The 26,838-nt window shown below is 42.1% G+C and overlaps 1 protein-coding gene across 2 annotated transcripts; it reads left to right on the top strand.

The window, feature by feature from the left end:
• Positions 1-309: 309 nt before the first annotated feature.
• LOC139368903 (cytochrome P450 3A30-like) lies at positions 310-26,838 on the top strand. Of its 2 annotated transcripts, XM_071108384.1 has the most exons (14): positions 310-347; positions 2,602-2,744; positions 4,815-4,908; positions 5,040-5,092; positions 6,135-6,234; positions 6,315-6,428; positions 9,242-9,330; positions 9,424-9,572; positions 12,005-12,132; positions 13,066-13,144; positions 14,305-14,465; positions 14,614-14,840; positions 24,527-24,689; positions 24,931-26,838. In XM_071108384.1, the coding sequence occupies exons 2-14, from the start codon at positions 2,674-2,676 to the stop codon at positions 25,024-25,026; spliced, it is 1,524 nt and encodes a 507-aa protein (XP_070964485.1). In that variant the 5' UTR covers positions 310-347; positions 2,602-2,673; the 3' UTR covers positions 25,027-26,838. The 2 variants fall into 2 exon arrangements, with proteins under 2 accessions (XP_070964485.1, XP_070964484.1); XM_071108383.1 differs by lacking the exon at positions 310-347 and having other exon boundaries at positions 2,496-2,744.

The raw sequence follows: 26,838 nt of genomic DNA, 5'->3' as shown, positions 1-26,838 counted from the left end.
TTCCTGACCTCCTGTGGTAAAGTATTTAAGTACAAATATTTTAAGTACTACTTAAGTCGTTTTTATAGGTATCTGTACTGATAAAGTTGGACAGCCATGAAGGAGTGAGGAATTTGGCCCGAGGTCAGGTCATGACAAGGAACTGTCCTGTTACACACACACACACACACACACACACCCACTACACCACTGAGAGGAACCAATTAAGTTCCTGACTTGCAACAGAGATGTATTGGCTGACTAGATGTGCAAGGATTGGACTCCGCCTACTGGAGGGTATAAATATATGTGCTTGTGTAAACATATCTATCTTTGCAGCTGTTTGACCCAGTGGGTGAATAAACTTGGTTTGTGCTTTTACTGGTCATCCATTAGGTTTTGACAGAGTGAAAACTAACAAATGTAATTGTATTTATTTTTGTGACTTAACCTGCTGTAGAGTTCTGGACATTATTATTCCTTGTTTGTTTATAGCTAAGATTCAATGGCGGTTTTTGGTGAGAGTGGAGAGGTGCTCTATCCGAGGGATTGGGACGGGGTGAGTGGGAGGGCATCATAGACCTTTCTGAAGTGTGTGGGGCCTCCACTCATCTCATATCAGTCTCTTGGTGGATCCACTCTCCCAATTAGACCCCCACCAGCCACTATGTTTTAATTTAATTTACATGGTAATGCAAGGTGCAAGGACATAATCCACAGTCTTTTGGTACATTAGGAGAGGAGCTTAAATGCCCTAAAAGGGCATAGTGCCTCAAAGTACAAAGAAGCGCTTTATAATGTCTTGTGTTCTGTTAAATGTCTGCTCAGCCCACATGCTCAGAGCGCATCCTCAAGACTCAAAATGTATTAAATACGTAAATTAAAAAATTTGAACCTTTACCATTACCAATGTAGACATAGAGGACAGAGAAAAGCCGACCCCAAATATACACTGAACAGAAATATAAACTCAACATGCAATGCACAAAAAGGTCATTTCTCTCAAATTTTGTGCACAAATTTGTTCACATCCCTGTTAGTGAGCATTTCTTATTTGGCATGACAAGTGTGGCATATCAAGAAGCTGATTAAACAGCATGATCATTACACAGGTGCACCTTTTGCTGGGGACAATAAAAGGTCATACAACACAATGGGGGACGTTATGAACAAAATTATCCTTTTTAGCCTACACTTTAGTCCTTTTGACACTAGAATAAATGTTTCTGACTTATTATCGATGCTATCAGAGAAGTTGTTTATTGCCTTCAGTTGCGTTTTAAGTGCACATGTATCAAACCGTAGCAAAACATTTTGTAAAGTGACACTTTTTGCACAAAAACTTGTTTCTTATTGGACAAAATGAGGTAGGTTCCTCTCCGTTTCAGCTCGTTTTCTTCCGCGTGGTTCCTAGTAAATACACCCAAGGACTGGGGTAAAGGCGGTTCCCGTTGAATACACACCAGGACTGGGGTAAAGGTGGTTTCTTGTGAATACACACCAGGACTGGGGTGAAGGTGGTTTCTTGTGAATACACACCAGGAATGGGGTAAAGGTGGTTTCTTGTGAATACACACCAGGGCTGGGGTGAAGGTGGTTTCTTGTGAATACACACCAGGGCTAGGGTAAAGGTGGTTTCTTGTGAATACACACCAGGGCCTGGGTAAAGCTGGTTTCTTGTGAATACACACCAGGGCTAGGGTAAAGGTGGTTTCTTGTGATGAGGGAATCGTAGGTAGCTCGTTTCAGCTAGTTGTGTCTTGTTATTGCTCAAATCAAAATCAAATATTATTTGTCACATGCGCAGAATACAACAGGTGTACTGTGAAATGCTTTTTTACGAGGCCTTAACCAACAATGCAGTTCAAGAAATATAAATATTTACTAAATAAACTAAAGTAAAAACAAATGTAAAGTAAAACAATAGAATGACATAACAATAACGAAGCTATATACAGGGGGTACCGGTACAGAGTTAGTCGAGGTATTTTTTACATGTAGGTTGGGCATATTGCCTATGCATAGATAATAGACAGTGAGTTGCAGCAGTGTAAAAACAAAGGGGGGAGGGTCAATGTAGTCTGGGTAGCCATTTCATTACTTGTTCAGGTGTCTTATAGCTTTGGGGTCGAAGCTGTTAAGGAGCCTTTTGGACCTAGACTTGGTGCTCCGGTTCCGCTTGCCGTGCGGTAGCAGAGAGAACTATCTATGACTTAATTTACATTCCTGTGTCAATCATTTACATTCCAGTGTCATTTTTTTTACTTCTGCCCGCCCCTTGCCCTCCCCAATAGAGAATGATAGAGGCCTATAATGACCAAAAGGCGTTTCAGCATGGGTAGCACCGTTGAGGGCTTCCACCATGCCTTTGCCATTTTAATGTAGTCAAAGTACTCATCTGGTGGGGATTTCTACATGTTGTAGCCTCAATGGTGCTGCCCACAGTGTCATAGAAGCTATAATGGCACATATATAAATATGAGTCCTCTATCTATCTCTATTCTCTCTCTCTCTCTCTCTGCAAAGAGTCGCCTGTTAACCCTCAAACTACCGAATAGCCCTTTAAAAAGGTGGAAGTAAAATAATTACACCATTCCTTTGTGGACCGCCATAATATTACAGAAGAAGAAGAGAGAATTACAGGTCGGTCAGAGCCTACGGTCAGAGTCAAAAGCACAACAGAGCGGAGACACGATGTGGAACTTTCCTTCGTTCTCCACAGAGACATGGACTCTGGTAGCGACACTATTTGCTCTCTTCATGTGGTAAGTACATTTTATTAGAAAAGGTTAATAATCATGCTTTCTGTACTAACCTGCTGTTGAGAAAACGACAAAATGTCCTTAATATATCTACAGTAATAATGGAATGATAGTGTTTCACATTATTTTTTTCCCAAAAATGTTATTTGGCCCACACACAATTTTATTCTAATGGTGAAGCCTTCTTATTGTTCAACGAAAGACAGACTGTCTCTTGTGGTCAAATTGTCTGGGGACAGCAAATCTCTTGTTGTCAAAATGACTGGGGCCAGCAAATCTCTTGTTTTCAAATTGGTTGGGGCCAGCAAATCTCTTGTTGTCAAAATGACTGGGGCCAGCAAATCTCTTGTTTTCAAATTGGTTGGGGCCAGCAAATCTCTTGTTTTCAAATTGGTTGGGGCCAGCAAATCTCTTGTGGTCAAATTGGTTGGGGCCAGCAAATCTCTTGTTGTCAAATTGGTTGGGGCCAGCAAATCTCTTGTTTTCAAATTGGTTGGGGCCAGCAAATCTCTTGTTGTCAAATTCACTGGGGCCAGCAAATCTCTTGTTTTCAAATTGGTTGGGGCCAGCAAATCTCTTGTGGTCAAATTGACTGGGGCCAGCAAATCTCTTGTGGTCAAATTGACTGAGGCCAGCAAATCTCTTGTTGTCAAATTGACTGGGGCCAGCAAATCTCTTGTGGTCAAATTGGCTGGGGCCAGCAAATCTCTTGTTGTCAAATTGACTAGCGCCAGCAAATCTCTTGTTTTCAAATTGACTGGGGCCAGCAAATCTCTTGTTTTCAAATTGACTGGGGCCAGCAAATCTCTTGTTTTCAAATTGACTGGGGCCAGCAAATCTCTTGTGGTCAAATTGACTGGGGCCAGCAAATGTCTTGTTGTCAAATTGACTGGGGCCAGCAAATCTCTTGTTTTCAAATTGACTGGGGCCAGCAAATCTCTTGTTTTCAAATTGACTGGGGCCAGCAAATCTCTTGTTTTCAAATTGACTGGGGCCAGCAAATCTCTTGTTTTCAAATTGACTGGGGCCAGCAAATCTCTTGTTTTGACAACAAGATACAGTTTTTTGTTGAATTGTTACACGTGGTACCTTTTAAGTTGAGAACATCACACAGTAGTAACATGTTCTGTTACAGCGTAAGCCTATAGGCAGTAAACTATACAGCTAAATACATTATATATGTAAACATTACATAGCCAACAAGTATCTCAAGTAATGTATGTTGTGTTTTATATTGTATATTGAGTGTATTATCTATACTTTAACTACTGTGATTTGAAATATTACTGTATAATCTATTATTACATTAACTAAATGAGAACGACTGCTCTCTCTCATTGAGGCCGACCGGGGTACTGCAGGCAATGTTTTCAGAAAGTAGCATCTCCCATTGTAGTCAATCTTAATGGTCAATACTCATGGATGTAAAAACAATTCCGAACACAATCATGGTACCAATACTTGCTTCTATTTCAGATTTATGTCCTTTAACCAATTATTTTTTTATTATAAACTGTGTGGTTCGAGCCCTGAATGCTGATTGGCTGAAAGCCATGGTATGTCAGACTTTATACCATGGGTATGACAAAGCATTTATTTTTACTGCTCTAATTACGTTGGTAACCACTTTATAATAGCAATAAGGCAACTCTGGGGTTTGGGATGTATGGCCAATATACCACGCCTAAGGGCCGTGTCCTAGCACTCTGCGTTGCGTCGTGCATAAGAACAGCCCTTAGCTGTGGTATATTATCCATATACAACACCCCCTGGGACCTTTTTGCTGAAATCACACACATAAGGATAATTTAGTGGCTGCTGGCAGCCTGCAGTACCCCTGTCGGCCATCAACTTGAGATACTCAATGAAGGGGCAGCACTGAGCTAGCCTGCAACTTCACTTCCCTCGAGTGGCTCAAACTGCATACGATGTTTCCAAAAACTCCTCCATGAAGCAGGATGGCGACACACTAAAAAGACGGTTCCTGGTCTTCAAAAGGGCGACTGAGACTTCACGTTGGAAACAATTGGGTCGTTCCCCTCACTGAATATTTCTCTCTAACCCTATAATAAGGTATGGGTATGCACCTTATGGATTCTTCAAGAAACTCGGCATCCAGGGACCTAAACCTCTCCCCTTCATAGGGACGTTTTTAGAGTACAAAAGGGTGAGGTTACTATTACATTAATACTACTACTTCTACTGGTGTGTAGTGTGTTGCTCGAACTCACTGGGTGTCCATATAGTGTGACATGAGGACCATGAGGACTCAAGCTGATCTCCTCCCTTCTTTCACAGGGTTTCTTCATATTTGACAATGCCTGTTACCAGAAGTACGGCGATGTGTGGGGGTAGGTGTGTGTGTGTGGGGGGGGGGGGGGTAGGTGTGTGTGGGGGGGTAGGTGTGTGTGTGTGTGGGGTAGGTGTTTGTGTGTGGGGTAGGTGTTTGTGTGTGGGGTAGGTGTTTGTGTGGGGGCTGGTGTGTGCGGGGGGGTTGGTGTGTGTGTGGGGGTAGGTGTTTGGGTGGGGGTAGAGGTGTGTGTGGGGGGGTAGGTGTGTGGGGGTGGGTAGGTGTGTGTGGGGGGGTAGGTGTGTGGGGGTGGGTAGGTGTGTGTGTGCAGGTGGGTAGTTGTGTGTGTGCGGGGGGTAGGTGTGTGCGGGGGGTAGGTGTGTGGGGGGGTAGGTGTGTGTGGGAGGAGGTAGGTGTGTGTGGGGGGATAGGTGTGTGTGGGGGGGTAGTTGTGTGTGTGGGGGGGTCGGTGTGTGTGCGGGGATAGGTGTGTGTGGGGGGGTAGAGTGTGTGGGGGGTAGTTGTGTGTGGGGGGGTAGGTGTGTGTGCGGGGATAGGTGTGTGTGGGGGGATAGGTGTGTGTGGGGGGGTAGGTGTGTGTGGGGGGATAGGTGTGTGTGGGGGGGGTAGGTGTGTGTGGGGGGGATAGGTGTGTGTGGGGGGGTGGGGGATAGGTATGTGGGGGGGATAGAGTGTGTGTGGGGGGATAGGTGTGTGTGGGGGGGGGGGTAGAGTGCGTGTGTGGGGGGGTAGAGAGTGTGTGGGGGGATAGGTGTGTGTGGGGGGGTGGGGTGGGGGGGTATGTGGGAGGGGTAGAGTGTGTGTGGGGGGATAGGTGTGTGTGGGGGGGGGGGGTAGAGTGTGTGTGTGGGGGGGTAGAGTGTGTGTGTGGGGGGGGTAGAGAGTGTGTGGGGGGATAGGTGTGTGTGGGGGGTAGAGTGTGTGTGGGGGGATAGGTGTGTGTGGGGGGGGGGGGGGGGGGGGCGTTTGTACAAGTATAGGGGAACTATGTTTTCAATGCTCTGGTGAATTATTTGTAATTCTGGCTCTTTTAATCATTCTTAGTATTTAGTAGTTATTTTAGTATTTTGTCATTCTTTTAGGTTATTTGATGGCAGACTGCCCATAATGGGTGTGATGGACACAGCCATGATCAAAACCATCCTGGTGAAGGAATGTTACTCTGTGTTTACCAACAGACGGGTAAGCAGAAATACCCAAACAACCCTAACCTCTCTAACCTTCAGTCCTGATCCTAACCTCTCTAACGTGTGTGTGGTCAGGACTTTGGGTTGAACGGAGAGCTCCACGACGCTGTAACAACCGTAGAAGACGATGAGTGGAAGAGAATCCGCAGCACTCTGTCTCCCTCCTTCACCAGTGGACGACTCAAAGATGTAAAGACACACGTACATGAATGTACACACACAGCACTCAGGGGTTGTGGAGCCTCTCTAGAGTACGTCTAGTGGAGTATACATCCAGCCTCTATAGAGTACGTCTAGTGGAGTATACATCCAGCCTCTATAGAGTACGTCTAGTGGAGTATACATCCAGCCTCTATAGAGTACGTCTAGTGGAGTATACATCCAGCCTCTATAGAGTACGTCTAGTGGAGTATACATCCAGCCTCTATAGAGTACGTCTAGTGGAGTATACATCCAGCCTCTCTAGAGTACGTCTAGTGGAGTATACATCCAGCCTCTATAGAGTACGTCTAGTGGAGTATACATCCAGCCTCTATAGAGTATGTCTAGTGGAGTATACATCCAGCCTCTCTATAGAGTACGTCTAGTGGAGTATACATCCAGCCTCTATAGAGTACGTCTAGTGGAGTATACATCCAGCCTCTATAGAGTACGTCTAGTGGAGTATACATCCAGCCTCTATAGAGTACGTCTAGTGGAGTATACATCCAGCCTCTATAGAGTACGTCTAGTGGAGTATACATCCAGCCTCTATAGAGTACGTCTAGTGGAGTATACATCCAGCCTCTATAGAGTACGTCTAGTGGAGTATACATCCAGCCTCTATAGAGTACGTCTAGTGGAGTATACATCCAGCCTCTATAGAGTACGTCTAGTGGAGTATACATCCAGCCTCTATAGAGTACGTCTAGTGGAGTATACATCCAGCCTCTATAGAGTACGTCTAGTGGAGTATACATCCAGCCTCTATAGAGTACGTCTAGTGGAGTATACATCCAGCCTCTATAGAGTACGTCTAGTGGAGTATACATCCAGCCTCTATAGAGTACGTCTAGTGGAGTATACATCCAGCCTCTATAGAGTACGTCTAGTGGAGTATACATCCAGCCTCTATAGAGTACGTCTAGTGGAGTATACATCCAGCCTCTATAGAGTACGTCTAGTGGAGTATACATCCAGCCTATATAGAGTACGTCTAGTGGAGTATACATCCAGCCTCTATAGAGTACGTCTAGTGGAGTATACATCCAGCCTCTATAGAGTATGTCTAGTGGAGTATACATCCAGCCTCTCTAGAGTACGTCTAGTGGAGTATACATCCAGCCTCTATAGAGTACGTCTAGTGGAGTATACATCCAGCCTCTATAGAGTACGTCTAGTGGAGTATACATCCAGCCTCTATAGAGTACGTCTAGTGGAGTATACATCCAGCCTCTATAGAGTACGTCTAGTGGAGTATACATCCAGCCTCAGTACGTCTAGTGGAGTATACATCCAGCCTCTATAGAGTACGTCTAGTGGAGTATACATCCAGCCTCTATAGAGTACGTCTAGTGGAGTATACATCCAGCCTCTATAGAGTACGTCTAGTGGAGTATACATCCAGCCTCTATAGAGTACGTCTAGTGGAGTATACATCCAGCCTCTATAGAGTACGTCTAGTGGAGTATACATCCAGCCTCTATAGAGTACGTCTAGTGGAGTATACATCCAGCCTCTATAGAGTATGTCTAGTGGAGTATACATCCAGCCTCTATAGAGTACGTCTAGTGGAGTATACATCCAGCCTCTATAGAGTACGTCTAGTGGAGTATACATCCAGCCTCTATAGAGTACGTCTAGTGGAGTATACATCCAGCCTCTATAGAGTACGTCTAGTGGAGTATACATCCAGCCTCTATAGAGTACGTCTAGTGGAGTATACATCCAGCCTCTATAGAGTACGTCTAGTGGAGTATACATCCAGCCTCTATAGAGTACGTCTAGTGGAGTATACATCCAGCCTCTATAGAGTACGTCTAGTGGAGTATACATCCAGCCTCTATAGAGTATGTCTAGTGGAGTATACATCCAGCCTCTATAGAGTACGTCTAGTGGAGTATACATCCAGCCTCTATAGAGTACGTCTAGTGGAGTATACATCCAGCCTCTCTAGAGTACGTCTAGTGGAGTATACATCCAGCCTCTCTAGAGTACGTCTAGTGGAGTATACATCCAGCCTCTATAGAGTACGTCTAGTGGAGTATACATCCAGCCTCTATAGAGTACGTCTAGTGGAGTATACATCCAGCCTCTATAGAGTACGTCTAGTGGAGTATACATCCAGCCTCTATAGAGTACGTCTAGTGGAGTATACATCCAGCCTCTATAGAGTACGTCTAGTGGAGTATACATCCAGCCTCTATAGAGTACGTCTAGTGGAGTATACATCCAGCCTCTATAGAGTACGTCTAGTGGAGTATACATCCAGTCTCTATAGAGTATGTCTAGTGGAGTATACATCCAGCCTCTATAGAGTACGTCTAGTGGAGTATACATCCAGCCTCTATAGAGTACGTCTAGTGGAGTATACATCCAGCCTCTATAGAGTACGTCTAGTGGAGTATACATCCAGCCTCTATAGAGTACGTCTAGTGGAGTATACATCCAGCCTCTATAGAGTACGTCTAGTGGAGTATACATCCAGCCTCTATAGAGTACGTCTAGTGGAGTATACATCCAGCCTCTATAGAGTACGTCTAGTGGAGTATACATCCAGCCTCTATAGAGTATGTCTAGTGGAGTATACATCCAGCCTCTATAGAGTATGTCTAGTGGAGTATACATCCAGCCTCTATAGAGTACGTCTAGTGGAGTATACATCCAGCATCATTGAGAAAGCTGTTGACCTGGGCTCCCTATATCCAGCCCTGAGAAAAGATGAGCTTCAGAATCCAGGATGCAGAACAAATGTGAGAATATGTCTAGTGTAGCAAGACTATATGTATCTTATTTTTTGACAGATGTTCATGATAATGACTCAACACTCCAGAAACCTGGTAAAGTTTCTGCAGAAGAAGGTAGACACTGACGAGGTCCTGGAAGTTAAAGAGTGAGTATGGGTAATGCAGTTTGTTAAATGCGCGAATGAGGCAGTAACATTACATCTTTCTCATGCATTTTATTGTGTGTGTGTGTTTCCCAGAATCTTTGGGGCCTACAGTATGGACGTGGTGGCAAGTAGCGCGTTCAGTGTTGACATTGATTCTATCAACCAACCCAACGATCCCTTAGTTGTCAACATAAAGAAACTACTCAAATTCAACCTGTTAAATCCTCTCCTAATCTTAGTAGGTAAGCTGTGCGCGTTTGTGAACATAATGTAGTCCCTGTATCTCTCTGATATAGTCAAAGAGGAATGACATGCCTTTGTAGTCCCTGTATCTCTCTGATGTAGTCAAAGAGTAATGACATGCCTTTGTAGTCCCTGTATCTCTCTGATGTAGTCAAAGAGGAATGACATGCCTTTGTAGTCCCTGTATCTCTCTGATGTAGTCAAAGAGGAATGACATGCCTTTGTAGTCCCTGTATCTCTCTGATGTAGTCAAAGAGGAATGACATGCCTTTGTAGTCCCTGTATCTCTCTGATGTAGTCAAAGAGGAATGACGTGCCTTTGTAGTCCCTGTATCTCTCTGATGTAGTCAAAGAGTAATGACGTGCCTTTGTAGTCCCTGTATCTCTCTGATGTAGTCAAAGAGGAATGACATGCCTTTGTAGTCCCTGTATCTCTCTGATGTAGTCAAAGAGGAATGACATGCCTTTGTAGTCCCTGTATCTCTCTGATGTAGTCAAAGAGGAATGACATGCCTTTGTAGTCCCTGTATCTCTCTGATGTAGTCAAAGAGGAATGACATGCCTTTGTAGTCCCTGTATCTCTCTGATGTAGTCAAAGAGTAATGACGTGCCTTTGTAGTCCCTGTATCTCTCTGATGTAGTCAAAGAGTAATGACATGCCTTTGTAGTCCCTGTATCTCTCTGATGTAGTCAAAGAGGAATGACATGCCTTTGTAGTCCCTGTATCTCTCTGATGTAGTCAAAGAGGAATGACATGCCTTTGTAGTCCCTGTATCTCTCTGATGTAGTCAAAGAGGAATGACATGCCTTTGTAGTCCCTGTATCTCTCTGATGTAGTCAAAGAGGAATGACATGCCTTTGTAGTCCCTGTATCTCTCTGATGTAGTCAAAGAGGAATGACATGCCTTTGTAGTCCCTGTATCTCTCTGATGTAGTCAAAGAGGAATGACATGCCTTTGTAGTCCCTGTATCTCTCTGATGTAGTCAAAGAGGAATGACATGCCTTTGTAGTCCCTGTATCTCTCTGATGTAGTCAAAGAGGAATGACATGCCTTTGTAGTCCCTGTATCTCTCTGATGTAGTCAAAGAGTAATGACATGCCTTTGTAGTCCCTGTATCTCTCTGATGTAGTCAAAGAGGAATGACATGCCTTTGTAGTCCCTGTATCTCTCTGATGTAGTCAAAGAGTAATGAGGTGCCTTTGTAGTCCCTGTATCTCTCTGATGTAGTCAAAGAGGAATGACATGCCTTTGTAGTCCCTGTATCTCTCTGATGTAGTCAAAGAGGAATGACATGCCTTTGTAGTCCCTGTATCTCTCTGATGTAGTCAAAGAGGAATGACGTGCCTTTGTAGTCCCTGTATCTCTCTGATGTAGTCAAAGAGTAATGACGTGCCTTTGTAGTCCCTGTATCTCTCTGATGTAGTCAAAGAGGAATGACATGCCTTTGTAGTCCCTGTATCTCTCTGATGTAGTCAAAGAGTAATGACATGCCTTTGTAGTCCCTGTATCTCTCTGATGTAGTCAAAGAGTAATGACGTGCCTTTGTAGTCCCTGTATCTCTCTGATGTAGTCAAAGAGGAATGACATGCCTTTGTAGTCCCTGTATCTCTCTGATGTAGTCAAAGAGGAATGACATGCCTTTGTAGTCCCTGTATCTCTCTGATGTAGTCAAAGAGTAATGACATGCCTTTGTAGTCCCTGTATCTCTCTGATGTAGTCAAAGAGTAATGACGTGCCTTTGTAGTCCCTGTATCTCTCTGATGTAGTCAAAGAGTAATGACGTGCCTTTGTAGTCCCTGTATCTCTCTGATGTAGTCAAAGAGTAATGACGTGCCTTTGTAGTCCCTGTATCTCTCTGATGTAGTCAAAGAGGAATGACATGCCTTTGTAGTCCCTGTATCTCTCTGATGTAGTCAAAGAGTAATGACGTGCCTTTATAGTCCCTGTATCTCTCTGATGTAGTCAAAGAGGAATGACATGCCTTTGTAGTCCCTGTATCTCTCTGATGTAGTCAAAGAGGAATGACGTGCCTTTGTAGTCCCTGTATCTCTCTGATGTAGTCAAAGAGTAATGACGTGCCTTTGTAGTCCCTGTATCTCTCTGATGTAGTCAAAGAGTAATGACGTGCCTTTGTAGTCCCTGTATCTCTCTGATGTAGTCAAAGAGTAATGACGTGCCTTTGTAGTCCCTGTATCTCTCTGATGTAGTCAAAGAGTAATGACGTGCCTTTGTAGTCCCTGTATCTCTCTGATGTAGTCAAAGAGGAATGACGTGCCTTGTTAAAAGCAATGTATTTTTCATTTCCATGTACAGTGTAAATTGCCACGCTTTTCTTTTATTAATTCCTCATCTCTTCTTGTTTCTTCATTTCAATTATCTTCTCTCCTGTCTTCTCCTCTCCTGTTACTTCTCTCCTTCTCTCACTCCAGTGTTGTTCCCGTTTATGCGTCCGCTCCTGGAAAAGTGTAATGTCTCTTTCCTACCTGCTGGTGCTATGAAATTCTTCTATTCCTTCCTGAGGAAGATCAAAGCAGAGAGGAGCAAGAATGTACACAATGTGAGCTACAACCCTTAACCATAACCACCTACCCTAAACCATAACCACCTACCCTAAACCTAACCACCTACCCTTAACCATAACCACCTACCCTAAACCATAACCACCTACCCTAAACCTAACCACCTACCCTAAACCTAACCACCTACCCTAAACCTAACCACCTACCCTAAACCTAACCACCTACCCTAAACCTAACCACCTACCCTTAACCTAACCACCTACCCTAAACCTAACCACCTACCCTAAACCTAACCACCTACCCTAAACCTAACCACCTACCCTTAACCATAACCACCTACCCTAAACCTAACCACCTACCCTGAACCTAACCACCCTAAACCTAACCTATCCTGATGCCTAGTCGCTTCAAACTGCATGGGCTCTACAGTGCAACCATTTTACTCACATATGCTCCTAAATATTTAGCTGTGCCACCTGGAATTTGTATTTAGGAGCACCAGCACCCATGGCAAAAATTAAGGATTCTAGCTTTAATGTCAGAAATATTTTTCATTGTGTTCCTAAATTTCTTTGTGTACGCCTAGATTTTCAACTTAGGAGCACACAAGCTCCCTGTAAAAAAGGTCAGCTTAGAGCCCTGCCTGCCTTTATACACATACAGTACCTACCTTACTATCTCGTACCCCTGCACTTGATATGGTATGCGTTCTCCCTGTATATAGTTCATTCTTGTGTATTTTATTACTTGTGTTGCTATTTTTATTTTAAATTATATTTAACTCTATCATTGGGACGGGCTCATAAGCAACAATTTTATGGCAAAGTCTATGTGACAAATTTGATTTGATTTCATTTCCACCCCAACCATACCCCAGTCAGTACTAGGCATAAACCCCAAACCTTATCCTCAACCCCACTGAAGTGGCATCATGATTACTGATAGGTGTGGTGTTTGGTTTGGCCCTGCAGACCAGAGTGGACTTAATGCAGCTGATGGTGGACTCTCAGATCCCACAGGACCACAGGTCCAAGGAGGCTGCACACAAAGGTAAGTAACTCAAAATCATGGACAGGGGTGACAACGGTCATTTTGTGGTTCATTCTGCGCTATTGTGTTGTGGTTCTCTCTGTACAACCTAATCTCAGAGCGTTTCATATTATTCTACCATTCAAAAGTTTGGGGTCACTTAGAAATGTCCTTGTTTTTGTCCATTAAAATAACCTCAAATTGATCATAAATACAGTGTAGACATTGTTAATGTTGTAAATGACTATTGTAGCTGGAAACGGCTGATTTTTAATGGAATATCTACGTAGGTGTACAGAGGCCCATTATCAGCAACCATCACTCCTGTGTTCCAATGGCACGTTGTGTTAGCTAATCCAAGTTTATAACTTTGAAGGGCTAATTTATCATTAGAAAACCCTTTTGCAACAGCTCAGTTGTCCTGATTAAAGAAGCAATAAAAGCAATAAAAGAAGCAATCAAACTGGCCTTCTCTAGACTTGTAGAGTATCTGGAGCACAAGTAAAATGTGCCGTTTTATAGCCAGTCCCCATGCTGTTCTACACATTCTGCAATGAAGTTTATAGAATTTAGCATTGCTATAGCTAATTTCCTGCTATTCTACACGCGGCTGAGATAAAAGACCCTGTAAGCCCCCCGCCATGCAGGGGCTGCTGGGGTGTGTGGTATGCCAGTGCTGATTGATTAATTAATTAATTAATTTTATGCTACAGATAAATAACTTACATTTTTCTAAACTAATCCAATCTGTTAGTTGAATTTATTGCACCCATTACTGAAATGGTAGGTCCAGTTTAGATGGAATCTGAATAGAGATTGTGGGAATCCACTTCGGGTGAAATTCCAATAGGATTTAAACATCACTTTGCAAGCCAGCATAATGTGACTTGATGCTGGTCACTAGTGTCCAACATACAGCGAAAATACTGGACACCAGCAAAAAACACAGCAAATGCTGATCACCAGCAAAACCACAACAAAGGCTGGTCCCCAGCGAAAACACAATGAAGGATGGGATGCCAGCATAACCAACTAGACCATGCTGGTCAGCCAGCAGAACCCATTAGACAATGCTGGTCAGACCTGTTTGACTAGAATAGACAAGCAGAACCCAGGTTCTAGATGGTCTAGATGTTTGGTTTTCAGCAGGGCTGAGCGATTGTGTTGTGGTTGTGTTCCAGGGCTGACGGACCATGAGATCCTGTCCCAGGCGTTGACATACATCTTTGGGGGCTATGAGACCAGCAGCAGCACACTGGGTTTCCTATCCTACAACCTGGCAACAAACCCTGACGTCCAGGCTGCCCTGCAGGATGAGATCGACCAGATCTTCCCCGACAAGGTGACCTCAAGCTGCTATTTTCACCCCATTCTGGAACTTTGAGGATTTATGACATAGCCCCTCTAGTAATTAAATAGGATCTCGATGGCCAAAGGTCACTCAAGTGTTTCCCATGAAGGGTAGTGAAGTTGTGCCTGTCTCCCTGCAGGCTCCACCCACCTATGAAGGGCTGATGCAGATGGAATATCTGGACATGGTCATCAACGAGACCTTGCGGGTGTATCCCATCATCAGCCGGCTAGAGAGGGTTGCCAAGGCGACCGTGGAGGTGAATGGTGTGACCATCCCCAAGGGAACTGTTGTCATGATCCCAATCATGGTCCTTCACCACCACCCAACACACTGGCCCAAACCTGAAGTCTTCCGACCAGAGAGGTACGGTACATACAGTAACACTCGTCTCTGCTTTACGACTTGGTCATTTCGCACAAAACTGGAACAAAAAACAGACCATGATGGCGCAGTGGTCTAAGGCACTGCATCACAGTGCTAGCTGTGCCACCAGAGATTCTGGGTTTAAGCCCAGAATCTCTGTCGCAGCAGGCCGCGACCGGGAGGCCCATTGGGTGACTCACAATTGTCCCAGCGTCGTCCGGGTTAGGGAGGGTTTGGCCGGCAAAGATATCCTTGTCTCATTACGCACTAGCGACTCCTGTGGCAGGCTGTGCGCAGTGCAAGCTGACCAGGTCGCCAGGTGTACGGTGTTTCCTCTGACACATTGGTGCGGCTGGCTTCCGGGTTGAATGTGCATTGTGTCAAGAAGCAGTGGTGTGCCACTATGTGCCACTAGCAGCTTGGTTGGGTTGTGTTTTGGAGGACGCATGGCTCTCGACCTTCGCCTCTGCCGAGTCCGTAGGGGAGTTGCAGCGATGAGACAAGACTGTAACTACCAATTGGATACAATGAAATGGGGAGGAAAAAGGGCTAAAAAAATAAATCAAAATTAAACCATGTACCAAACATCCTTCCTCCTTTTTTGTGTATTATATTTTTTAAAAGTAATGTATTCAATTTCATAAAGAACCAAAAAGTCATGGTCTGTTGTTCCAGTTTAATGTGGAACGACCCAAACTCTTGGCTCTACTCTATCCTACTGTACTCTACCATAGTAAAGAACAAATAGTCTCGTCTACTGAGTCCTACTACACAGTTACTGAACACTACCAATTATAGAGACTGTGGAGTTACTGACCACTACTATTTATAGTCTGTAGAGTTACTGACCACTACTAGTTATAGAGTCTGTAGAGTTACTGACCACTACTCTAGTTATAGAGTCTGTAGAGTTACTGACCACTACTAGTTATAGAGTCTGTAGAGTTATTGACCACTACTCTAGTTATAGAGTCTGTAGAGTTATTGACCACTACTAGTTATAGAGTCTGTACAGTCACTGACCACTACTAGTTATAGTCTATAGAGTTACTGACCACTACTATTTATAGTCTGTAGAGTTACTGACCACTACTCTAGTTATAGAGTCTGTAGAGTTACTGAACACTACTAGTTATAGAGTCTGTAGAGTTTCTGACCACTACTAGTTATAGAGTCTGTAGAGTTACTGACCGCTACTCTAGTTAAAGAGTTTCTGACCAATACTAGTTATAGAGTCTGTAAAGTTACTGACCACTACTAGTTATAGAGTCTGTGGAGTTATTGACCACTACTCTAGTTATAGAGTCTGTAGAGTTACTGACCACTACTAGTTATAAGAGTCTGTTGAGTTACTGACCACTACTAGTTATAGAGCCTGTAGAGTTACTGACCACTACTCTAGTTATAGAGTCTGTAGAGTTACTGACCACTACTTTAGTTAGAGTCTGTAGAGTTTCTGACCACTACTCTAGTTATAAAGTATGTAGAGTTACTGACCACTACTAGTTATAGAGTCTGTAGAGTTACTGACCACTACTAGTTATAGAGTCTGTAGAGTTACTGACCACTACTAGTTATAGAGTCTGTAGAGTTACTGACCACTACTAGTTATAGAGTCTGTAGAGTTACTGACCACTACTAGTTATAGAGTCTGTAGAGTTACTGACCACTACTAGTTATAGAGTCTGTAGAGTTACTGACCACTACAAGTTATAGAGTCTGTAGAGTTACTGACCACTACTTTAGTTATAGAGTCTGTAGAGTTATTGACCACTACTAGTTATAGAGTCTGTAGAGTTACTGACCACTACTAGTTTTAGAGTCTGTAGAGTAACTGACCACTACTAGTTATAGAGTTTGTAGAGTTACTGACCACTACAAGTTATAGAGTCTGTAGAGTTACTGAACACTACTCTAGTTATAGAGTCTGTAGAGTTACTGACCACTACTATTGTTATATAGAGTCTGTAGAGTTACTGACCACTACTCTAGTTATAGAGTCTGTAGAGTTACTGACCACTACTAGTTATAGAGTCTGTAGAGTTACTGACCACTACTAGTTATAGAGCCTGTAGAGTTACTGACCACTACTCTAGTTATAGAGTCTGTAGAGTTACTGACCACTACTCTAGTTATAGAGTCTGTAGAGTTACTGACCACTACTAGTTATAGAGCCTGTAGAGTTACTGACCACTACTAGTTATAGAGTATGTAGAGTTACTGACCACTACTAGTTATAGAGTCTGTAGAGTTACTGACCACTACTCTAGTTATAGAGTCTGTAGAGTTACTGACCACTACTTGTTATAGAGTCTGTAGAGGTACTGACCACTACTAGGTATAGAGTCTGTAGATTTACTGACCACTACTCTAGTTATAGAGTCTGTAGAGTTACTGACCACTACTAGGTATAGAGTCTGTAGAGTTACTGACCACTACTCTAGTTATATATTCTGTAGAGTTACTGACCACTACTCTAGTTATAGAGTCTGTAGAGTTACTGACCACTACTAGTTTTAGAGTCTGTAGAGTTACTGAACACTACTCTAGTTATAGAGTCTGTAGAGTTACTGAACACTACTCTAGTTATAGAGTCTGTAGAGTTACTGACCACTACTATTGTTATATAGAGTCTGTAGAGTTACTGACCACTACTCTAGTTATAGAGTCTGTAGAGTTACTGCCCACTACTAGTTATAGAGTCTGTAGAGTTACTGAACACTACTAGTTATAGAGCCTGTAGAGTTACTGACCACTACTCTAGTTATAGAGTCTGTAGAGTTACTGACCACTACTCTAGTTATAAAGTATGTAGAGTTACTGACCACTACTAGTTATAGAGTCTGTAGAGTTACTGACCACTACTAGTTATAGAGTCTGTAGAGTTACTGACCACTACTAGTTATAGAGTCTGTAGAGTTACTGACCACTACTAGTTATAGAGTCTGTAGAGTTACTGACCACTACTAGTTATAGAGTCTGTAGAGTTACTGACCTCTACTAGTTATAGAGTCTGTAGAGTTACTGACCACTACAAGTTATAGAGTCTGTAGAGTTACTGACCACTACTTTAGTTATAGAGTCTGTAGAGTTATTGACCACTACTAGTTATAGAGTCTGTAGAGTTACTGACCACTACTAGTTTTAGAGTCTGTAGAGTAACTGACCACTACTAGTTATAGAGTTTGTAGAGTTACTGACCACTACAAGTTATAGAGTCTGTAGAGTTACTGAACACTACTCTAGTTATAGAGTCTGTAGAGTTACTGACCACTACTATTGTTATATAGAGTCTGTAGAGTTACTGACCACTACTCTAGTTATAGAGTCTGTAGAGTTACTGACCACTACTAGTTATAGAGTCTGTAGAGTTACTGACCACTACTAGTTATAGAGCCTGTAGAGTTACTGACCACTACTCTAGTTATAGAGTCTGTAGAGTTACTGACCACTACTCTAGTTATAGAGTCTGTAGAGTTACTGACCACTACTAGTTATAGAGCCTGTAGAGTTACTGACCACTTCTAGTTATAGAGTATGTAGAGTTACTGACCACTACTAGTTATAGAGTCTGTAGAGTTACTGACCACTACTCTAGTTATAGAGTCTGTAGAGTTACTGACCACTACTTGTTATAGAGTCTGTAGAGGTACTGACCACTACTAGGTATAGAGTCTGTAGATTTACTGACCACTACTCTAGTTATAGAGTCTGTAGAGTTACTGACCACTACTAGGTATAGAGTCTGTAGAGTTACTGACCACTACTCTAGTTATATATTCTGTAGAGTTACTTACCACTACTCTAGTTATAGAGTCTGTAGAGTTACTGACCACTACTAGTTTTAGAGTCTGTAGAGTTACTGAACACTACTCTAGTTATAGAGTCTGTAGAGTTACTGAACACTACTCTAGTTATAGAGTCTGTAGAGTTACTGACCACTACTATTGTTATATAGAGTCTGTAGAGTTACTGACCACTACTCTAGTTATAGAGTCTGTAGAGTTACTGCCCACTACTAGTTATAGAGTCTGTAGAGTTACTGAACACTACTAGTTTTAGAGTCTGTAGAGTTACTGAACACTACTCTAGTTATAGAGTCTGTAGAGTTACTGAACACTACTCTAGTTATAGAGTCTGTAGAGTTACTGACCACTACTATTGTTATATAGAGTCTGTAGAGTTACTGACCACTACTCTAGTTATAGAGTCTGTAGAGTTACTGACCACTACTAGTTATAGAGTCTGTAGAGTTACTGACCACTACTAGTTATAGAGCCTGTAGAGTTACTGACCACTACTCTAGTTATAGAGTCTGTAGAGTTACTGACCACTACTCTAGTTATAGAGTCTGTAGAGTTACTGACCACTACTAGTTATAGAGCCTGTAGAGTTGCTGACCACTACTAGTTATAGAGTATGTAGAGTTACTGACCACTACTAGTTATAGAGTCTGTAGAGTTACTGACCACTACTCTAGTTATAGAGTCTGTAGAGTTACTGACCACTACTTGTTATAGAGTCTGTAGAGGTACTGACCACTACTAGGTATAGAGTCTGTAGATTTACTGACCACTACTCTAGTTATAGAGTCTGTAGAGTTACTGACCACTACTAGGTATAGAGTCTGTAGAGTTACTGACCACTACTCTAGTTATATATTCTGTAGAGTTACTGACCACTACTCTAGTTATAGAGTCTGTAGAGTTACTGACCACTACTAGTTTTAGAGTCTGTAGAGTTACTGAACACTACTCTAGTTATAGAGTCTGTAGAGTTACTGAACACTACTCTAGTTATAGAGTCTGTAGAGTTACTGACCACTACTATTGTTATATAGAGTCTGTAGAGTTACTGACCACTACTCTAGTTATAGAGTCTGTAGAGTTACTGCCCACTACTAGTTATAGAGTCTGTAGAGTTACTGAACACTACTAGTTATAGAGCCTGTAGAGTTACTGACCACTACTCTAGTTATAGAGTCTGTAGAGTTACTGACCACTACTCTAGTTATAAAGTATGTAGAGTTACTGACCACTACTAGTTATAGAGTCTGTAGAGTTACTGACCACTACTAGTTATAGAGTCTGTAGAGTTACTGACCACTACTAGTTATAGAGTCTGTAGAGTTACTGACCACTACTAGTTATAGAGTCTGTAGAGTTACTGACCACTACTAGTTATAGAGTCTGTAGAGTTACTGACCTCTACTAGTTATAGAGTCTGTAGAGTTACTGACCACTACAAGTTATAGAGTCTGTAGAGTTACTGACCACTACTTTAGTTATAGAGTCTGTAGAGTTATTGACCACTACTAGTTATAGAGTCTGTAGAGTTACTGACCACTACTAGTTTTAGAGTCTGTAGAGTAACTGACCACTACTAGTTATAGAGTTTGTAGAGTTACTGACCACTACAAGTTATAGAGTCTGTAGAGTTACTGAACACTACTCTAGTTATAGAGTCTGTAGAGTTACTGACCACTACTATTGTTATATAGAGTCTGTAGAGTTACTGACCACTACTCTAGTTATAGAGTCTGTAGAGTTACTGACCACTACTAGTTATAGAGTCTGTAGAGTTACTGACCACTACTAGTTATAGAGCCTGTAGAGTTACTGACCACTACTCTAGTTATAGAGTCTGTAGAGTTACTGACCACTACTCTAGTTATAGAGTCTGTAGAGTTACTGACCACTACTAGTTATAGAGCCTGTAGAGTTACTGACCACTACTAGTTATAGAGTATGTAGAGTTACTGACCACTACTAGTTATAGAGTCTGTAGAGTTACTGACCACTACTCTAGTTATAGAGTCTGTAGAGTTACTGACCACTACTTGTTATAGAGTCTGTAGAGGTACTGACCACTACTAGGTATAGAGTCTGTAGATTTACTGACCACTACTCTAGTTATAGAGTCTGTAGAGTTACTGACCACTACTAGGTATAGAGTCTGTAGAGTTACTGACCACTACTCTAGTTATATATTCTGTAGAGTTACTTACCACTACTCTAGTTATAGAGTCTGTAGAGTTACTGACCACTACTAGTTTTAGAGTCTGTAGAGTTACTGAACACTACTCTAGTTATAGAGTCTGTAGAGTTACTGAACACTACTCTAGTTATAGAGTCTGTAGAGTTACTGACCACTACTATTGTTATATAGAGTCTGTAGAGTTACTGACCACTACTCTAGTTATAGAGTCTGTAGAGTTACTGCCCACTACTAGTTATAGAGTCTGTAGAGTTACTGAACACTACTAGTTATAGAGCCTGTAGAGTTACTGACCACTACTCTAGTTATAGAGTCTGTAGAGTTACTGACCACTACTAGTTATAGAGTCTGTAGAGTTACTGACCACTACTAGTTATAGAGTCTGTAGAGTTACTGACCACTACTAGTTATAGAGTCTGTAGAGTTACTGACCACTACTCTAGTTATAGAGTCTGTAGAGTTACTGACCACTACTTGTTATAGAGTCTGTAGAGGTACTGACCACTACTAGGTATAGAGTCTGTAGAGTTACTGACCACTACTCTAGTTATAGAGTCTGTAGAGTTATTGACCACTACTCTAGTTATACAGTCTGTAGAGTTACTGACCACTGCTCTAGTTATATATTCTGTAGAGTTACTGACCACTACTCTAGTTATAGAGTCTGTAGAGTTACTGACCACTACTCTAGTTATAGAGTCTGTAGAGTTACTGACCACTCCTTGTTATAGAGTCTGTAGAGGTACTGACCACTACTCTAGTTATAGAGTCTGTAGAGTTACTGATCACTACTCGAGTTATAGAGTCTGTAGAGTTACTGACCACTACTCTAGTTATAGAGTCTGTAGAGTTACCGACCACTACTAGTTATAGAGTCTGTAGAGTTGCTGACCACTACTAGGTATAGAGTCTGTAGAGTTACTGACCACTACTAGTTATATAGTCTGTAGAGTTGCTGACCACTACTCTAGTTATAGAGTCTGTAGAGTTACTGCCCACTACTAGTTATAGAGTCTGTAGAGTTACTGAACACTGCTAGTTATAGAGCCTGTAGAGTTACTGACCACTACTCTAGTTATAGAGTCTGTAGAGTTACTGACCACTACTAGTTATAGAGTCTGTAGAGTTACTGACCACTACTAGTTATAGAGTCTGTAGAGTTACTGACCACTACTAGTTATAGAGTCTGTAGAGTTACTGACCACTACTCTAGTTATAGAGTCTGTAGAGTTACTGACCACTACTTGTTATAGAGTCTGTAGAGGTACTGACCACTACTAGGTATAGAGTCTGTAGAGTTACTGACCACTACTCTAGTTATAGAGTCTGTAGAGTTATTGACCACTACTCTAGTTATACAGTCTGTAGAGTTACTGACCACTGCTCTAGTTATATATTCTGTAGAGTTACTGACCACTACTCTAGTTATAGAGTCTGTAGAGTTACTGACCACTACTCTAGTTATAGAGTCTGTAGAGTTACTGACCACTCCTTGTTATAGAGTCTGTAGAGGTACTGACCACTACTCTAGTTATAGAGTCTGTAGAGTTACTGATCACTACTCGAGTTATAGAGTCTGTAGAGTTACTGACCACTACTCTAGTTATAGAGTCTGTAGAGTTACCGACCACTACTAGTTATAGAGTCTGTAGAGTTGCTGACCACTACTAGGTATAGAGTCTGTAGAGTTACTGACCACTACTAGTTATATAGTCTGTAGAGTTGCTGACCACTACTAGGGATAGAGTCTGTAGAGTTACTGACCACTACTCTAGTTGTAGAGTCTGTAGAGGTATTGACCACTACTCTAGTTATAGAGTCTGTAGAGTTCCTGACCACTACTAGTTATAGAGTCTGTAGAGGTACTGACCACTACTCTAGTTATAGAGTCTGTATAGTTACTGACCACTACTCTTGTTATATAGAGTCTGTAGAGTTACTGACCACTACTAGTTATAAAGTCTGTAGAGTTACTGACCACTGACCACTACTCTCGTTATAGTGTCTAGAGTTACTGACCACTACTCTAGTTGTAGAGTCTGTAGAGTTACTGACCAGTACTAGTTATAGAGTCTGTAGAGTTATTGTCCACTACTCTAGTTATAGAGTCTGTAGAGTTGCTGACCACTACTAGGTATAGAGTCTGTAGAGTTACTGACCACTACTAGTTATATAGTCTGTAGAGTTGCTGACCACTACTAGGGATAGAGTCTGTAGAGTTACTGACCACTACTCTAGTTGTAGAGTCTGTAGAGGTATTGACCACTACTCTAGTTATAGAGTCTGTAGAGTTCCTGACCACTACTAGTTATAGAGTCTGTAGAGGTACTGACCACTACTCTAGTTATAGAGTCTGTATAGTTACTGACCACTACTCTTGTTATATAGAGTCTGTAGAGTTACTGACCACTACTAGTTATAAAGTCTGTAGAGTTACTGACCACTGACCACTACTCTCGTTATAGTGTCTAGAGTTACTGACCACTACTCTAGTTGTAGAGTCTGTAGAGTTACTGACCAGTACTAGTTATAGAGTCTGTAGAGTTATTGTCCACTACTCTAGTTATAGAGTCTGTAGAGTTACTGACCACTGACCACTACTCTCGTTATAGTGTCTAGAGTTACTGACCACTGACCACTAATCTCATTGTAGTGTCTAGAGTTACTGACCACTTCTTGTTACTCTCTGTAGAGTTACTGACCACTACTAAATGTAGAGACTGTGGAGTTACTGACCACTACTAGTTATAGAGTCTGTATAGTTACTGTCCACTGCTCTAGTTATAGAGTCTGTATAGTTACTGTCCACTACTCTAGTTAAACAGTCTGTATAGGTACTGTCCACTACTGTAGTTAAACAGTCTGTAGAGTTACTGACCACTTGTTAAGCAGAGCAACACAGGGGAACCCAAGAGCAGACTCAGATGAGGAAACAGGGATGAATGAACCAAAATATTATTTTTTTACACAGGGAGATATGGAGTGCAAATCTGGGCAAGCTCGGATGAGTTGCAGAAAAAACAGATGTGGAGACTGAGTTTGGAGTTAGCTGAGTAGAACAGGGTAAACAGGTCCTGACGGGATTCTAAGGTAGTGGTGGTGAGTAAAATCCAGAGCAAGGTATTTGGGTGGTGAGATGTGGAATGGGTGACAGGAGACAGGGACCAGAGTCAGAGTGGGCAGAATGAGCACAGATTATGATCTGGCAGTATGGAAGTGGCAGGACTGAGTATTTGTAGAGGTCTTGATTATGGAACAGATTGCAGCTGGTAGGGATCTGCTCTGACTCCAACACACCTGTCTCCAAACACACAATCACACAGAGAGGGAGAGAGAGTGTGCAGGGGGAGTAACTGCAGGTCAAGAAGACACCGGATGAACACCAGAGGGCGTTGCAGGAGCAGATGTGACACATCTACTAGATATAGAGTCTGTAGAGTTGTTGACCACTACTCTAGTTATAGAGTCTGTAGAGTTACCGACCACTACTAGTTATACAGTCTGTAGAGTTACTGACCACTACTCTAGCTAAATATTCTGTAGCATTGCTGAACACTACTCTAGTTATAGAGTCTGTAGAGTTACTGACCACTACTCTAGTTAAATATTCTGTAGCATTGCTGAACACTACTCTAGTGTTGGACACAGTGCTGAATGCTACTTTGATCTGAACACTCCTCTGTCCTCAGGTTCAGTAAGGAGAACAGAGAGAACATTGATCCCTACACCTTCCTTCCGTTTGGGATGGGGCCCAGGAACTGTATCGGCATGAGATTCGCCCTCCAGACCATTAAGCTGGTGATAGTAGAGATCCTCCAGAGCTTCAGTTTTGTCACCTGCAAGGAGACAGAAGTGAGATTACTGATTGTCTCAATGGGATTATTGGTGTGCTTGAGTCTTTGTGTGTATGCGTGCAAGTTTTTGAATATGTTGGTGTTGAATGTTGGCTTGTGATGGCTTATCTTTGTGTTGTTGACTGTAGTAGCTGTTTAGGTTCTCAAAACAGAATTAAACCATAACTGATTACATTGAGAGACTGTGTGGTGCTGTATTCATATCGGTTTTTATATTGACTTCCTGGATGTGTCCTCAGGTTCCTCTGGAGCTGTTTGACAACGGCTTCATCGCCCCAACGAAGCCCATCAAGCTGAAGCTGGTCCCCCGTGTTGTGGCCCCCAGCCAGGATTGAGAGGAGAGGCACAGGTATACAGGACACTACCCTGTTAGTCTAGCCAAGTCGGTTTCTGCTTCAGTCAAACATGGTTGGCATGGCAACCTTCCTATTGAGGTATGGAAAGGATCATCTTAGACTCATTGATATTCCAGTCTTATCCTCTGGAATTAGTACAATTCATTGATTTTATGGTGAAGAAACTACCCAACTAGCTATATTACTAAAATATTGACGTGTGTAGGCTTTTTGTATCATATTTGCAGGAATCCCTTGAAATTAAGATGCCTCATCTCAAGGGTCATGCAATGAGTATAAAGTGAATACAATATGGACAATTGTAGTAACTATGTGTGCCTTCATTTGTTTAGTTAAATAATTTCTGTTCAGGCATTGAACAACCACAGATCACTAACTAACTTACCTGCAAGAGATTGCTGCAACACAATGTACAACCAATATATAATATATGACCATGAATTATCTAATGCTTTTACTGATGTAAGATAGTATCCCTCATATAACCCTCTTATAAAACTCACATACCATGTTTTGGAATGTGTTATGTAATGATTTAATCTGTAGTGTGATTCTAACAGTAATACTGCTGGACTGAAGTAAATGTTTTCTACCTGTAAGACTAGCTGCTTGAGTTGAATCTGTTCTGTTCCCCAGTCACCTGTACGTTCACCTGTTCACAGACTAGGATTGTGTTCATAATCTATTTATCTAGGCTGTACATAGTGTAGGCAACAGTGTTGATAGTCTCTCTGTACAGAGGGTGGACTACAGTGTTGATTGTATGTCCACACAGTGTACATTGTCATTCAGGTTTCAAACTCCCACAGTGACTCAGCAGTCTGAGACACACACACACGCACACGCACACGCACACACACACACACACACACGCACACACACACACACACACACACACACACACACACACACACACACACACACACACACACACACACACACACACACACACAGACCCTGTATAGGCAATATTCTAGTCTCAGATTGTTAAGAAACAATGTCTCTCTTTGCTTTCATACAGAGCAGAAGGTGTTTCTATCTTCTTCTCTGTGGTAGCATTTGGGCATGGCATTTGAAGAAAAAAAAACATATTTTTTATTTGATTTAAATGTATTTGGATACATCTTCTGATTCTAAATCAACTAATTTGGCAGCTTAATGACTTTAAGTCATGTGTACCATTATAATAACATTGTGCTACTGGTAGGAGTAGTAACACCAATGAAAGTAACATCAAACACTGAGGATTTTCTTAAATGGAGACCTGATGATAAAATATAAGGTTATTAAAACCCTTCAAACCTTCATTTACTATTGATATGATTAATAATTTTGCACACAATGTAGTCTACTTTCATTTAAATTGACTAACACCAATTACACTTTTTATTTATCAAATTATCAATGGAATCTTCAAATTGCGTGTCTTACACTGACAATGAACCTATGGGATTTTATTTGTATCAACTTGACCTTTGGCCAAGTAGTTGATCAGGATTAATCTCTCTCTTTCAGAGGCTACCCAACCAGCCAGTCAGGTTTCAAACTCCCATAGTCATTCAATGCACACACACACGCACACACACGCACACAAGCACACACACGCACACACGGGCACACACACACACACACAGTGGCGACCCATCATCCAGGGTGTGTGGGGCTCTGTTTTTCGCCCCACCTGTTAACAAAAAAACAAGTATGATGATGGCATTAATACATGTCACATTTCAGTTTGTAAACAATGTAAAAATAATAATAATTCAGTTAATAAAGCCGCATACAACCATG

This window comes from Oncorhynchus clarkii, chromosome 16, assembly GCF_045791955.1.
Source record: "Oncorhynchus clarkii lewisi isolate Uvic-CL-2024 chromosome 16, UVic_Ocla_1.0, whole genome shotgun sequence".
In the NCBI taxonomy this organism is placed as follows: domain Eukaryota; kingdom Metazoa; phylum Chordata; class Actinopteri; order Salmoniformes; family Salmonidae; genus Oncorhynchus; species Oncorhynchus clarkii.
Note: the sequence above shows the minus strand (reverse complement) of the source record. Positions and strands in the feature narration are given on the sequence as shown.